Below are 16847 nucleotides of genomic sequence, written 5' to 3'. Positions count from 1 at the left end.
AGTTCCGTGTGTAAAAATCATGATTTAAGAATCTGCCAGGATTTCTAGCGATAAACTTACAAGTGATAAACTTACAAGTCGCACAAGTATTGTCCGGATATTGGTGCCGAAAATCGCGGCAGTTACCGCGACGAGAGTGTAGACAACGGGAGAAGCGTATCAAAGGGGAGGGCACCGTAAGGGGATAGATACCAGAGCCAATAGAATAACAGTGTTTCGTCTGGCGTGTTTTGAACCGGCATTGCCCGGCGGCTCGGCAAGGGTGACGAGAGAAGGGGTGGACTGGTTTCCGAGCGCGGCGTGTGTGGGGTGAGTCTAAAACCGTTAGGTTGGTCGCGTGCTACCGGAGGCACGTGGCCATCCTCCTCTCTCCTTCCCCCCTTTTTCTCCCGTGTCTTTTTTACGCACGCGCACATATGCGTCCTGATCAAGGCGCGACAAGATGTACGAGTAACCAGACAACTTGTGTTCGAAAGAATTCTCAAGTGTTAAACGCGAGATAATCTCACACCACACGATTATATTCTTGCGTGCGTTGAAACTATAATTCTCATTTCAAAAATCTTTACAGCTTTCATTTCGTTTCGCCGAACAGTTAGAGAACTTAAAAATAAGATGATGATTTTAAAACTGATCTCATCTTCCTATTACGATGCGTAAGACTGATTTTAGAAAATAGATTTAATCTCCGTATCCGTTTTCTAATCAATTTATGTGAGAAAATAGGCAACATCACGCGCGCAACGAATCTTCAAATCGGTATTATTCCGCCGACGAATGGAACCTAATTTATTCCGTCTGTTTTCGGCCAGCCGCGTTGAGCGTGGGCCCGGAGCTATTGATCGACGAAATTCGATGATCATTGTTGCCCAGAGCTTGTACCAGCGAAACCCCAAATTAAGGGCCAGGTATAAGCAGCGAGAGATGCTCGGACGCATGGCGCTATTAACCGCGATTGCAGCGCGATGAAAACGAAATAGCCGATCGCGCGGCAGATGCGGGGATCGGTAAACAGTTAGGCCGCCGCCGTCATCGCTCGTCATCATCAACGTGGCCATACCGTTAGACGGAGGCAATGTGCGGGCCCTTCGGCACGTGCTACTCGATCAAACGCAGCCGTTCCTCAGATGCAGTTAGAATATTTGACAACTGATCTAAATAATTTCAAATTTCAAGTTGAAGTAATTTAAGAATCTTACAATTCTAAATTTGTAAAAAAAGTGCTTGTATTAAAGAAAAAATAAGTAATAAAAAAAAGAATATTGTATCTTAAAAGTTTTAGAAGAATCAATAAAATCTAACGAATAAAGTTACACTACAATTGTAATAGCAAATACAAGCGAATCGTGATTAGCAATCTCTTAGAAACAGCGTGGGGTGGATGAGGACAGGAAATCGTTTCGCCTTTACTGTTCGCCGTAAATTTCCGATAAGGAAATGAAACTATGCATATAAAAAAGAGTGTTACCGAGGAGGGAAAGTTCCACGACGATACCTCGAGACCATTTCACATTGGCACCCTTTGCCGCTCGACTGGCAGTGATGTATGATGCGGTAGACCTGCAATGCTGACCATTCCCGGTCTCTTACGAGCAACTTTCCCGCGTATTGGACGAAATTTGATTTCTACATCTTTTCCCGAGGACAAAGAGCCGGACAATAGAATTTTAAATCGCTGAAGGTTGGGGTGACAGATATTACTAAGCGCGTCGGAAATTGCAGTTTTCTTTCCGGAATAGAATTACAGTATTTTATATTACGTCACTTTCAATCCTATGTCAATGTAGATTTTATTTAAGTTTAAGCGCGCATTACACGATCGTGAAGTCATCGTCAATCATTAGAACAGTCAACTTTTGCCATGAGCTTTCCCAAAAATAAAAGAGAGAAGAAGAGGAATGTCGGGAGTATTTGAATATCCCATACTTAAGATTCGTCTTGCGTAGTCGGGGGCAGTGATTGTCGACTTGGCAGGCCGGTCACGTGGCCGGCACGTCATACACGTCAAACCAACCCCCTGTGGAAACCGCCCTATTGCGCCTAAGGCCGCCCCGCGGCCGGCCAGCATAAGCGGGGAGGCCTGCGAGCACTTTACATTCTATTTTCACGCTGTACTGACCCCGATGTATGCGACTTCCTTAACATATTCGCCAGATATTGCCTTTTGGCACGTGCTACCTACCGAATCGATATTCATCTTCCGTGAGAATGAGAATTTATCGACGTCCTTAAAGTGGCACCGATCGCCATGCTCCCAGGACAGTAAATATATAAGTCGTATTCGATACATTATATTTTCACATGAAATTTTGTCAACGAAAAAAATTATCTTGGCGATTTTTATTACGTCAGGAAGCAATTTTATCCAATGTTTGATGTATACATATTTTTATAAACATATAAATAATATATAAATATAATATTGAAAAATATGTATCTTAATTACGCACGTATGTGAGTTTATAGTGTCAATGTCTGAATTCAAATATAAATACTCAATCTCTGATTAAAGTGCGGTAAAACGGACGATGAACGAACAGCAACTTTCAACACGTGATCACCTACCACCTGACGTGCCATAAGCGAAATTGCCATAAGCGAAATAGCTGGCTATTTTATGTGTGTCACTGCCCCCGCGGTGTTTTCACGGGACGGCGAGCACCCCCGGATTTTTCCAGGGGTTCTCCGCGAAGAGGGCAGGCGGCGGTCGTCCAGGGGAGACCATCTAACCGAGTTAAATAACGCTACATTAACGCCCCGTGCGATACAAGGTTTGTCCGAGTGTGAAATACCCCATGGCTTATCAAGCTGCTGCAGAAGTTTCTCTTTAATAATCTCATGCCGATCGTTGCACGCGTCAATGTGGCCGTGCACATTCTGCGTCTACGCTGAAAATGCAATGTCGCAGAACAGAAAGTAGCATCGTTTTTCAGAATCACTCCCCAGTCGATCGAACTTGATGAACTCTTCGCGAGATGAAAGAGGACGCGAATTTTCGATCGACAAATGTTCGTTAATAATAATATGGCAAGGATGCAATTTTTCTTAATCTTTAGAAATAATTGTAAATCGCGAGAGTAATGTTATTACTTGGAAAACGCTTAATCGTCATTGATTTGAGATTACTTCTTAGAAAATTCCATTTTTTTTTTTAATCTGTTACACTCCGTGGCTGAAGAATACCAATTTGTATCACGTGTAATTAGGCCCGTTGTTAAAACAGTTCCGCTCCGAAACGTTGGGAATAAAAATTAGAACGGAGAAAATTGCATCCTTTGTGAGATTAATACATCGTAAATCCATTAATGTTAACCTACATTCAAGTTTTCTTTGCATTCGCGAATAAATCCGTTTCTTGAGGTAAACTGGCATAACAAAGGTATGTCGATATAGTTATATATAGACAATAAAGGTTTTCCTGACTTTATATAACGTTTAGTACAATGGACTAATGAGAGAATATGTATACGTCTTTTCCCACACGGATATACATCCTTCTTCCCATCCTGAATATTTATAACAATCTCTCTTTTTACATGTTTTTTTTTTATACTCGTCTCTTTGTTAGCGAAACTCGCTCGGCTGAGCGATTAAGTTAATTATGAGTTTTGACTTCTATGACGATCAGAATTGGGTGGCCGTAAATGGATTTAATTATTCCATCGTCTCGCCACCTCGACGACGACGACGACCGCAGACTCCGACTGCTTTCCGGAGATAATCGTCTCGGTAAAGATATAACGGTGACGTTTACCTGCGCGTACCGTCTTTTGTTCTTTTGCCACAATTACCGGCGTCTAGACACGACCAATGTCCCTCTACGAAACGACAATTACTTGGCAATAGAATCGTCTCATTGACCATTTCTCTCGGTTAAACGTTCCAGTTGTTGGACTGCCATAGCGCACTCGCTGTAGTCTATTTTTCCGTATATATTCCGGATTTATTTTCAGCTTTATAGAGATTATTTCCTTATAAATTATTCTGTCACGTCGCATTCGAAGAAATAAATTACACAAGCTGTCGAAATCTTGTGACAATGTTAAAGTTACATCGAATTCGATTCTTGTGTCTAATCACGAACTATTGGGTAAGTTTTGATGAATTTTCAAGGGGTGTTATAATCAACGTTTTTAAATGTCAAAAGGCAGTCATCTGTTAACATTTATCAACTACTTTTGTCGAAATTCGTGGCTTTGTATCCACGAGAATGCATTGTCACCATCATTATCAGAAAACCGTCTTTGAGGTTGAAATCTCGTTTAAATTCAACGAACCATTTTTCGGAAAATAGAATTGACACATTCTCTTCAAATACATCATTCAAATATTTCTGTGCTACATTGAATATTTGTTCTTGTTCAAAATCGCAGTGCATCTTCATTACGTTAATTGTAAAATTTTCTTCTCACTTATTTTTACTTTTATTTAAAAACACCGTAACTTACTAGAATTTAGTTTTTAAAGCACAACTAAGGGCGTTGCTTTTTTAGAGATATAACAAGTTTAAAAAAGCGCTGATTATAATATCTATTAAAAACCTATAGAAATTTTTGCACTCACCTAAATACAACAATTATTTTGAATATCAAATTCATATATTCTTTTGATTACATTGTTATATTATTATACTGTTATTTTATATCGCTTTTCGAAGAATTGTTGTAAATGCGTCAATTCAAAATACATTTGAAACGCAGTTGAGACGTGAACTTGGATTAACGTAAAGATTGTCGATAAGTTAAATAAAAAAATCGCTTGATAATATCCGAAGGGGAAATCGCACCCATCTTTTAACGGTTACGCAGCAATACCTGCGTTAACGTACTCGAGTTATATCCTTACCGAGATGACGAGAGACGATCGCGAGGTTCTGCGTCGCGAGGTTCTGCGTAGAGGAGGCAGCCTCTAGCACACACAGAGAGGTGCGCTTTTTTCTCCCTTTTCCGGAACCCCTCTGTACTTTGCCACCCCCTTTCCTCCACGCACCGACGCGAGAAGAGAACTTCTCTCTCTTCCCTTCCCAATTGTTACCGACTTCGTTCTCGCCCTTCGCCCTCCCTACCAACCTTTCACCGGGCACGACTCTGGCTTAATGGCTGACAGGGCTATCGGGTTTCTGCAGAAGCGTAAAAGATCTTCGAGGAAAGGCGCGGAAAGAGCGATAGGCGCTACCTTCGTCACTCTTTTTGTCTCTTTCTTTCTCTCTTTCCCTTTCCCTTCTACTCCCTTTTCTTTCTCTCCTGCTCTCTTGTACGCACTCTTTCCCGTTTGCCGCGGTGCATACACCCTTAACTGCGAGTAAACGAGAAACCTACGAGCAACGGAATCGTACATACCATAGGTTGTAGAGACTAGACTCCCGTGTGTCAGCTGACTCACACAATTCCGCGCTTAAGATAAACGCGGACGTCTCATATTTCTTGCGCAATTTAATCCGTCCATCGTTTCGTTATCCTCGGGGGAGAAGAGAGAGGCCTTTCTTACAATATCATCCCCGATATCATTAATTCCTCCATTGATAGAAACTACTCTATGATCCCATGTGAATATAAGATTACAGAAATATCCAGGAGTACAAAAGTAATTTGTGTGCTAAATGGTAATCTCTCTTTCTTTATACGACATTAAGATCACGGTTACTAGATTTTGAGACTAGTGTCCTGCTGAAAATGGCTTTTGCCAAAGACCAATTACTATTCATATTGTTTAGTTTCACAGTAATATATCGTCATATGACAAAAGCTTGTCGAATATTCTCCAAAAGTTCAGGTATAAAAAGGCTTTCTAAAAAAAGGTCATTAAAAGTGACCTTTTTGCCGAAGATCGATTACTGCTACTGAAATTGTCTATTTTCTTACAGTGCTCTTTCTAAAAAAAAAAAGGCAAAATTTTCCAGTAGTTGGTCAAAAGTTTTTCCCTTTATCAAAGAATCATTCAAAGAGCCGCAGTCTCTGACAGAAAGTCGAGAAACTGATAACTCGAAAAATGTTTAAGGCTTTCAGATAATCAAGAATAATCCAATATTATCTGTATAATTGGCATCTATTGCAAATAAAAATTAGACAATACACATTTTTCGAAAATATGATATAAATAATCCTCAATATAATGTAAAGAAATTTACACATGGCGCGTTCTATAAGCATACTGACATATAATACATCGCATTGCAAGAAATAGGAAGACAAGTAAAAAAAAAGGGATCCTCGAAAGATCTTGCTACTCATCAGCCTGTTGCAGGCCCACCCCCGCGTATGTATGGTGTGTATAAAAAACTACGAGGGTTGCACCCCTCGACAGCGAGTGTATCGACAATCTGTACAATCGCGTGCTGGTAGATAACGTGGCGCTAATTGATTATAATAAGCGGCGAGGAAGGAAAGGACGGAAACAAGGCTGGGGTTGAGAACCGTAGATTGTATCGAGGGGTTGAAACCGCGTTTAAATGGTCATCCAGTAGTTAAGTTGTCACTTCCGGTATTATGCAGGGAGTCTCCATTCCGGTGTACATTTTTCCAATGATCCATTATTTCATAAGTTTAATGAAAAGAATCTTTGCGAACAATGGGAAATTGTTTCATGAATATTTAAATATTATAAAAAGAACTAATGTTAGAGAACTAATACTACTTTATATATTGAATGTATGTAAGTAAATACATAGATATTACATATTCAGATAAATTTATTCTCCTATTTTTAGATCCTCTAAATTATTTTAATTTCAAAAGATAGTAACAATGATAATAATTGTATATACTTGATAGCTGCAAACAAAATTTTTATTTTCCTCCGAGAAAAAATGTTATTTTAACATCTGCAATAATTGAGAGCCAAGTAGAAAGGATAGAAAGGCAAACGGGAGACACCCGGTGCTGACAGCGGGGGCGTCCGATAATTTATCGTCTTCATTTGCCCGCGTCCATATTTATTGCATCGTTATGAACAATACGGCGCCTATTAAACGAAATACGCCTGACCTCACTGTGTACAATCGAATTAATGCCCGGACTCGCGCGATCATGTCCAATAATAACCTCAATAAATATTGATTGTTTAATTAATGTATAATCGACCGCGTGGGATCACAGCCTGCGCGCTATCGGCAGTCAATTTGTCCGCCCACTGGCACAGCACGAATTTATTAACGGTTTATTTTCTGTGGTCACGCGTAGCTCTCAACCGTTTTAATTGTTCCTGCCGACAAACGCAGAGGCATCATTTTTCAAAGAACAATTTTTCCCCGTTTTTTTTTTTTTTAGCATAATTAGTCAAGTCCTTTGTAGGTTTCTCATTTTATGGGTTCTTTTAGGTTTCAATAAATTCTTAAGAAGGTTAACAGAATTACGTGTATCTTAGGTCTTTTGCTTTTAGACTATTTCTCATTCATAATACACTTTTCGCATAATGTGCACTTTCACTCCTGGATGGTAAATCGTAGTATTTTTACGGTAATTTACATAAGAATTATAAAATTTCACATTTTTGAAACGGCCCCTTTTTTACCTAAAACATTCAGGATTCAACGATTTTTCGTAAATAAGGAATGAAAGCAATCCATCTTTTTCCTTCTATGGTAGAGAAATTTATTGCATTGAAAAAAGATCACAATGGAGAAATTATCTGTCATGAAAAAATCTTTTCAGAATATTTTAAAGATTTCTCGTAAAGATTAACTGCTTGCCATAGAGCTCAGTTCTAGTTTAATAGAATGATACATTTGTAGAATGGCAATATCGTCTCAAAAAAAAAACGTATGAAGCATCGTAACTACCTTGAAAACTGCGTCGAAGTTATGTATTGTGCAGCGCACGAAATCAAACGAGTGGACAGTATCCAGTCGATACTCGCGCGAGTATAATCGCGGGAGAGAGATTAATCGTTAATGCGCTAATTATACGTTCACGAGGCAATTGCGCGGCTTTGCGAAAGGGGAGCAGCACCGCGTCAGAAAAACGGTGAAAAACACTCCGTCTTCTGTGGGAACGGCCGTCCCATTAATGGAATCACCAATTGCAGAGTTATTGGTTAAATTGCTAATTGCTAGCCTCTTTCTTTGGTTCCCTTTCTAGCGCCGCGTGTAACGACAATTGCGCCGACACCCACCCGTCGATCAACGCCATTTTCATAAATAACGTCTCGTCTCCTCGTCGACCGTGCAATTTCTCACGACTCCGTCTCCACACGGCACTCCCTTCATTTTCGGAGTGTGGGCGAACGAATTAATCTCTCCGCGATCGAATCGGACTGTTTGCCCGTTTCCTCTAGGAGGGAACAAGAACGGAGGACGAAAGTCGCCCTCGAGTCGTGAGAAATGCCCATCGGCCGAGGAAGAAAACATCTCGCCGAGCTCGTCCGCGAAAGGGGAATCGCGAATCCGTTGCTCGCTTCTTCGTTCGCGGATGCGCTCATCCTCGGCCCACGATCCTTCATTCTTAGAAAGGTTCGCTGTACTTGTTTTCATTTCCACTTACGCGATTAGACTTCTCTCAATGTATACACGTATCTCAACTGGCGCCTCGCACGAATATGCATCCTATTTTTACGTACAACATACTCGAAAGTATATACATATTTTATTGTTACTCGAAACGTATTTTATTGTTGTACACTCTCCAGATTTTGTTAAATGCATAATAAAATTAATTGAGATTGCGATTCAGCTCCGAGAGAATATTCAAGTATACATTTTGTAATAAAAATATCTAATAAAATTTTTTCTAAGTCGCATAATATAAATATCATTTGAATTGCGTACATTTTCGCGATTACGCGAACGTATTACATATCGACGAGCAATGAGAGAAAGTAGAAAGAAGTCAACCCCGCAGTCAGCATTCTGACAGAATTAGCATACTCTGTTTGAGAGGCATTCACTGGTAGATACCAACGATAAAAATCTGAAGATCCTCAAGAAATCCCATCGCAGAATTTGAATTTGCTCCGTCTAGCTGCGATCGTGACGCATGAATCCCGAAAAGCTCGAAAGGAAGAGCTTCTCTATATTCAAAGGAAAACCACCTCGTTTTACCCCTCCGATTCGAATAACAAAGTGAACTAGTTCGCCCGATATATCTTAAGCATTGGCAAACTTTTCAGTATGAAACGTGATGTTCTTTGCATAGTGTGAATTCCTATTGGCAATTATTATTTCAATTCATTAAACATGTTCTCATTTTATTGATTATTATTTACAGTAGATAAAAATATAGCCGTAAGAGTCACATTGAAAATTCTGATAACTTTATATTAATAAAGAAAATAAATTTAATAAAAAATATGTCTCGATAATATTAATTGCCACTAATTAGCATTAACTTTTTTACCAATTAATTATTATATAAGTTTATTAATGGAACGTTAATGAGAGTTCTCAGAAGTAAATCTTATGAAAGTAAAAAAGGAAAATAAGAAAAATTTTGGACAGTTTATTCGAGTTTTTATGCGTTAATGCGTGACCGACGTGACGACTGAATGTTGGGCATAAGGTGTGAATAGGACTTCCTATGGAGAAGTCGGAAAAGCGTTTTGGCATTCAAAAGCGATTCGGGTCGTTTCAGCCCAACGAATGATTTGAATAACAAAGTCGCCAAGAAGACGTACTATCGTATCCACATGAGTGTGTGGGCAGACAAGTTTATCGCAAGAATCGTTTGCATGCCAAACAAAATCGATTCCCGGTCTTTCAGCATCGACCTTCGTCTTTTGCTTTGATTTAAGATGCGAACATGAAGACGATTCCTCATAAGCGTAAAAACTGGCAAAACTAGTGACATTCTACGCTTTCAATTGCTCTTAGTTACTCACAGAATATGATAAAATAAAACGTTAAATTATTTGGAAGAAACAATTATTTTATATAACATTGTTCCTTGTTTCAGCTCATAGAACACACTGTTAAAACTTGTACGGAAAATCTAGAGGCAGCTAGATACTACATTGTATTTTGAAATACTTTTCTAAATATCATTACTAAACATGTATGCTAAGCAATTTAAAAATAAAAAATCCATTTGATATTTCTTCTATTATTCACGAGAGACAACATCGTTAAAAAGATGTGCACATATAACAAAGTGAAATGAATTAAGTATTGTGACGGCTGCTCTTTCTCTCTTTAATTTCATAGATCAAAGCGACGTTAGCGTCTCCTCTGACTTGTAGTTAATGGCAGCTAACATTATTTCGTTGTGAAAATAAAAAATTCGTGCTGGCACATTAGAAAGTATGATGAGTAACGTGAGCGCTTGAAAGATCTCGGAGAAGTTCGCGTTAAAAGAATCCCTAGTCTAGCCATATCGGTCGAACAGGTGTGCGGGTACGATGCGGGAATAAACGATTAGAATCTCAATTAGCATCCGCGGATCATATTAATCGCGGCTGCATTACCAAGCGGTTGCATCCGCTCGGATACGATTTCGTAATCGGAAACGTATCGGCATCGAGCACTGCTACGTCTCAACTCGCTTGACAGCTTAATAGAGATAATTATGCCTCGAGTACATAATATAGCCGATCTAACATCGATAATCGAGCCCATGCAGTGAGCGATAAATTATTTTTTCAAGATTAATAATGACATATCTTTCATCTGTTGTTGAGAAGTAAAGAATTTTTAATTGCATAAGCCTCTTTCATACGTAAAATATTGCCATTCAACCCACAATTTCATTAGCAGTCATACTGAAATTATCTCAAGATTAAAATCTAGATTATAAGATCCGTGTTGAAAATTGTGTGCTCTGAATCCGCTTTAAATTCAACAAAATCGCAGACGAACGTGCAATTGTCTTTTTCGCGAGAGATTATTATATTACGTGAAATGACACAAATAATATGCCGCGAAGCGTACGACATGGTGATTCGCAAGAAAGCGCAAAAAGGAAGAGAAAAAGGAGATGACGATGCGGTGGCCGCGGGGCGTGCGATCGCGAAACGTTCGAAAGACACGGAGGCAGAGGAGAAAAATGGAGCGGGTGGTGGCGGCGGCGGCGGCGGCGATGGTGATGGTGGTGGTGGTGGTGGTGGTGGCGCTAGGCGATCGGAAGTGTGTCAAATTACAGAGGTCCGCGATATTAATGACTCCTAATGACATGCCCCCTCCGCCTCCCTCCTGACAGCCGCGACCGGTGCCTATCGACCGACATAAGAAGAGTACGGTTTCTCCCCACTGAGCCGTTCGCCCGGGTCCGCTCGCGAACCACCAAGGTTGGGACTGTTCGCGCTGCTCGCCGTGCCGAGTCGGTGGACCGATTCACGGAATCGGCATTAAAAATGCAATTACTAATTGACGGAGGCTAATAGCAATAAGACAAACAACGGGCTAAATGCTATAAAGTAAAACACAGGTCGGCGACGGTGTCCTTCACCCTATCCCGCTCGCTCTCGTCGGCCGGGTCCTATCGGTTCCTATCTCGTCCTCGCCCCTCGCACCACACTTCTATTTACCGATCGTTTCTCCTTTTTTTCTTCCTTCTTCCCTCGTTCGACTTGTCCGCTCCTTTCGTTGTGATACTTCTAGAGAAGCACCGTTCGCGGAGGGGCGCGAGCCCTCTGTTTACGACCGGTTCGGCATTTCCGAGAGGCGGCCGGTCCACAACCGCGGATTTTTTGTCAGTTAACTCTACACCTTTGTTAGTTTCTGTCCATTCGCCTGTTTTATTTTACCTCGCGAGGATCGTAGCTTGGTGTTCCATCGACGAGTAAGAGCTTTGACTCGAACCATGTCTTTTTCTCTGCTGACAATCACATACTTCGTATACAAATATGGGACTACTACTAGCGTCCCCCACTTTCCCTATATACACAATGCTTCAAGTTGAAATGAAGATGTGTGCCATCTATGTAGCCACCAAAGTATGAGAAATTCAAATTAGAAGAACGTAATAGTTGTACATAAAATAAAACTTTTCTGTTTCTATAATTTATTACTGAAATTAAGCTAATCTTTATTATTTGGAAATGATATCATTACAAAAAATTAAAAATGTTTAAATAATAATTTAATAATTAAAAATATTACTTTTTAATTTACATTTTTAAATTCAAAATTTAATACAATTTTCAAATTTATATTTTATTATTATTAATAAATTAAATTATTTGAGAGCTATAAAAAAGCATCGTCGCATGACACCACGTAATTATAAGCGTATATTCGCAGGATTACGATTATTACGCACATCGAATGATTTCTTAGTTTTGCAGATGCAGCCGTTTGGCGGCATTCGTTACGTTCTGTCATCTTCCTCATTATCGCGCTTTCTACGAACAACGATACACGCTATGTCAGATCTCGTGACGCGTGACACCCTTCGAGTTTGCCCCGTCGTTCTCGAAACGCACGTTCATGGAACTAACGATTCTCCCTATTAGGTTTATTATACAAAAGTTTGTTTTGCCAAACACGCAAGAATCAAAACGACTGATCGTTTTTTTTAAATCGTAACAGCGCATTAACTGTATCAATCGTGATCTGGTACTTTCGTATATGAAATGAAGGCTTTGTTGTGGAATGTATAACTTAAACATTTTTTAAATATAATATAAATTAATTATTAGTAATAAAGTTATATATAAATTATGTAAATTATATATGCCAGCGTTGTGAAATTCACGAACAAATTATAGAATACATAATATGCGCTACTAGTTCCCTTTAATTTCTACTTATTGACAATGGTCACACACAGCTCTAACCGAAACTTCCCCACGCCACAATAATATAATGCTAGGAATTTTCATTCATTTAATACTCCTTTTGTTATGTTTAATGCATATATATATATATATATATATAGTGATTATTTGCCATTTAAAATTTTAGCACTTTAATTTCGTCTGGATTGTTCCGCTTCGTAAAAACCGCAAGAAAGTTTCGAAAAGAAACCAAACTTTTCTGAAAATCGTTCATGATTCAGTCGTTGAACAAAGCGCGTAGGATTTGTAGACATTTCTTAGTGATCCTTTTATGATCCTGACGAAAAATCTTATAGTAGATGCACACAGATAATTTTCTAAAAGGTCGGTTATATGCCACGAAAGAATTCCTCGAGGCAAATGATAAACTGCTGCGGACCGGGTAGGCGGCGCTTGCCAAACGTAATTGGTTTTATGACATATTTTACGTGGAAAAAATTAGCCGACGTCTCCGAACCATGGAAGATCGTTCACAGATGCAGACATTCAAGATATACCAATGATATGCATTTCATGACAAAATCTATTTCGCGCTTTCGTATTTAAAGCTACCTCTCCACCACTCTTCTACATTTATTATTTTTTATAAACATTATTTAGGTTTGGATTATTAATTAAATAATAAAATTAAAAGTTTATGACTTTTAACTTCAAATGAGTAATTTTAAATAAATTAATTTTTAACTTTAGTTATTTTTAAAACAAATAAACTTTAATTTATTAACTTTTTCCTAAAGTTTAAAATGTGTTTTCGTAACATAAAAAAAATATTAATAAAAAAAAACAACAGTTCTTTGTCATTTCATATAAACTTAATTTATGAGTAAAATCAATTAATTTGATGATCTAAATTCTAAATTATAATAATTTTATTATTTGGAGTAAGATAATTTAAAAAAATTACAATATTCAAATTCAATATAAATAATGCTTTTCAAAATTAATTTCTAATTTAACTTCATTTAATCTCAACTTTTAAGTTAGATTTTTTGTACAATTTTCAACTACATTAATTTTCTAAGCCATTAACTTTAACTTAATTTAGTTTTACTTATTTAACCCTGCCAATACTACAATCAAATAATATTTCTAATTTTTAAAATTATTTCCCCAAATATCTACAAATTTTAGATTTCATAGTTCACGAATTAAAATTACACGCACAGACTTGAATCACGAGGTTATAAAATTAAAATTTGACTAGAATTAAAAGCTTAAATGACAATGTTGTCACGATTTCAGATATAAGGTTTGGTCAGTATTTCAGATAAAAGAACGTTCGAAAGGTGGCGGGTTCATTCTTATGGCGTTCCTTTTCGCACGCATCATCCTGTCGCTGTATTATTTTTGCACGAAATTTATTCCCACCGTAAACGAAGATTAAACGGCATCGTAACGTTAATCGTATCAAGAACATACGACGGCAAGCGATAAAACTGTGCAAACTCACCTTGTATGGATTCTGGCGAGGTTGGCTCCTTATCGATTCGGCCGAGCGCGTCGCTACCTGAAACAAAAAACCGCAACCACGGGCCCTCGTTAGTGACGCCGTACTATAAGCCGATCGGGAAAATCATTCGTTTCCCGTAAGAGACATCGACATGCGCGATACCAAATACTTCTTGCTTCGATCGAATCGGCAAGCATTGTAGTTTTATCTTAATTACATTAAGGTAACTTATATCTTATTCCTTTGCGGATAACGGCGCACATCGGTAAAAAAATAACAATGACCAAGACATTGATTTGTACTTTGACAAGTTGTTTATTCATTTTCATTAATTTTATTAAAATTATGTTAAAGAATATTGCAAAAGATATAAATAAGATGACTCAAGAAATGCAGCCAAGATAATCAGATAAGCTCAATAATATTTCTTCAAACATTTATATATTGGATAAGAAAAGTTCGTAGTATTTTTTAAGTGATACTCAAAGACAATGTTTAGATATTTGTAGATTAGATAGATCTATATACATACTCAGATAACATTCATTCTACAAATATTCTATAAATATTTGTCGAGAATATTAGAATGTTCTAAAATACTAAAAAATATTTTATGAATATACATAAAGTATGAATATGAAATCATTTTAAAGATTCTAAAAACGTGGAAAGAATGTTCTTTATAACATATTCCAAGAATATTTAGAAAGGGTGCTTGGTACAATGTAAATATTTATTTATAGATTATTTCGAAACTAAATGATTCCTAATATTTTAAATGTTATGCAAATACATACGTTAAAAACACAAAATTTTATCGCATCAAATATTTTATCGTGTATATATTATCATATATATGTATATAAAAAAGTATATAATTGTGATAGAGAATTACAATTTCTATATGTTGTGTATGTGTGTATTTGATACAATTTATGAAATGCAAATAAACATATAAATTGTCATGTTATATCACAAATATATTTTTGTTATGTGTATAATAAAATATATACTTTAATTTTCTTGCTTTTTTAATTATTCCTTTTATTATATCAATGTATGTATTTGCATTTGCTCGATGATGTAATAATAAAAACTTGAGTTATTTACACGATGGAAACCACATGAGTTATTTAAATTTTCAATGTATTCAAATCGGAGTTTTGATATATATCTTGGATTATAATACATTAAAAATTACAATTTTTAATTTATTAAAACCTAAGAAAAGACCGATGACTATCATAATAGAACCTTAAAAATCAACTTGAATCAGAAATTTCAAATCGGATTAACTTCTAAATCACACAACCGTAAAATTTATTTTTGCCTTAATGCTAAATATTTTTTCTCAATGTACCTCTGACAGTCGTATTATGTCACGCGCAGTTCTACTCAGCGGAAACCCACATCTGGCCTGATTAAAACCGGGGGATCGAGAGAGCTGGATGGTCGAGATAGCATCATAGTACGTCGCATTTATCAATCAGGCTGCGGGTCGAATTATGCTAAAACGCGAGCGATCATCGTGACGCATAAGGCGGGGAATCGTGCGCCATGTCAATTCCCAAAAATAGGGCGACGCGCCGTTATCCCGCCACAAATGCAATCGATCGATATTCAAATAATCTATTTGACGGACCCTTCTCCAAGGAGAACGAGAAAGGGAGATGGTGGTAATTCGGCGCGAGGATGACCACCGTACGTCACACGGCGAGAGGGACGAGTTCGTGGGGGTCCGGCAGACCCCAGAGGCGACCACCTACTACCCCCTGGGGGGTCGCAACTCACCCCTGAAACGACTGTATTCAGATAATCCCACCTTTCCTTTTCTCCGTCTTATTTGCCCGGAACGACGACATTTCAATACATGCTCTCGCCGGATAACCCGCCACAAATATGGGCGGATATACGCGTCCACTACGTGGAAAATAGTAGCGGGAGTAACGACTATACACGACAGCACGTAGATGTTACGTAGAAGTAAAAGGGATGAGAAGGATTTCACAGTCTCAACTTTCGTATCTGGATCATTGTACATATTGGAAGATTACTCTGAATTATTCATATAATGAATTTGCTGATCTAATATGCATTTATAGTTTTTCTTTCGTCCTTCAAGATGCGCGTATAATTAACGTGACAATTAGAAAATTTACTTTAGTCAATTTTAAATTAGCTTTACGTATTCCACTTATATTTGATTGGAGATTTATGTATTATTTAAGATATTTAGGTCGACAGCTGAACAATGCGAGTTCCCTAACGAGACCGTTTTCATTATCGAGCGAAGGACTACTAGAAACTAGTACACGTTTACATTAAATATAAAGAACGACCTTATAAGCCGGAGCTCGAGAGTCTTTCTCTCACATGTAATAATGCCCGCGGCAATATTTCTTATAGTTTTGTAAGTAAAAAAGAACCGCGAGGGAAGATGCATAATTCATCAGTAGCGAAGAACGATCGATCGATTGTCTGACCGATATTGGAAAACATTGATGACGAGATCCTTTCGCCATCTTTAATTCCATCATTTATGCACATTAATTTTCATCGCGATCCTTGCCAGCGTATAAAAATGTAGAAAGCTATATAGATTTTTCAACATATTTGTGTTAGTGTTTGTCGAGACAGTCTTTTCGCGTTTGCGTAAAACTCTTTTATACGGAAGCCTCGCGAAATTCTCATTTAA

The 16847-nt window shown here is 37.9% G+C and overlaps 1 protein-coding gene across 1 annotated transcript in view; it reads right to left on the bottom strand.

Annotated features, from left to right (window-relative positions):
- The window catches only part of LOC105202347 (POU domain protein 2), a 136207-nt gene that overhangs the window by 20288 nt on the left and 99072 nt on the right, over window positions 1-16847 (bottom strand). Inside the window, 1 exon segment of the mRNA XM_026132637.2 lies at window positions 14153-14209. Within this exon segment, the coding sequence (XP_025988422.2) occupies window positions 14153-14209 (57 nt within the window).

This window comes from Solenopsis invicta, chromosome 5 (assembly GCF_016802725.1).
Source record: "Solenopsis invicta isolate M01_SB chromosome 5, UNIL_Sinv_3.0, whole genome shotgun sequence".
NCBI classification, from domain to species: domain Eukaryota; kingdom Metazoa; phylum Arthropoda; class Insecta; order Hymenoptera; family Formicidae; genus Solenopsis; species Solenopsis invicta.
The sequence above is the reverse complement of the archived record's forward strand: the minus strand, read 5'-3'. Positions and strand labels throughout refer to the sequence as shown.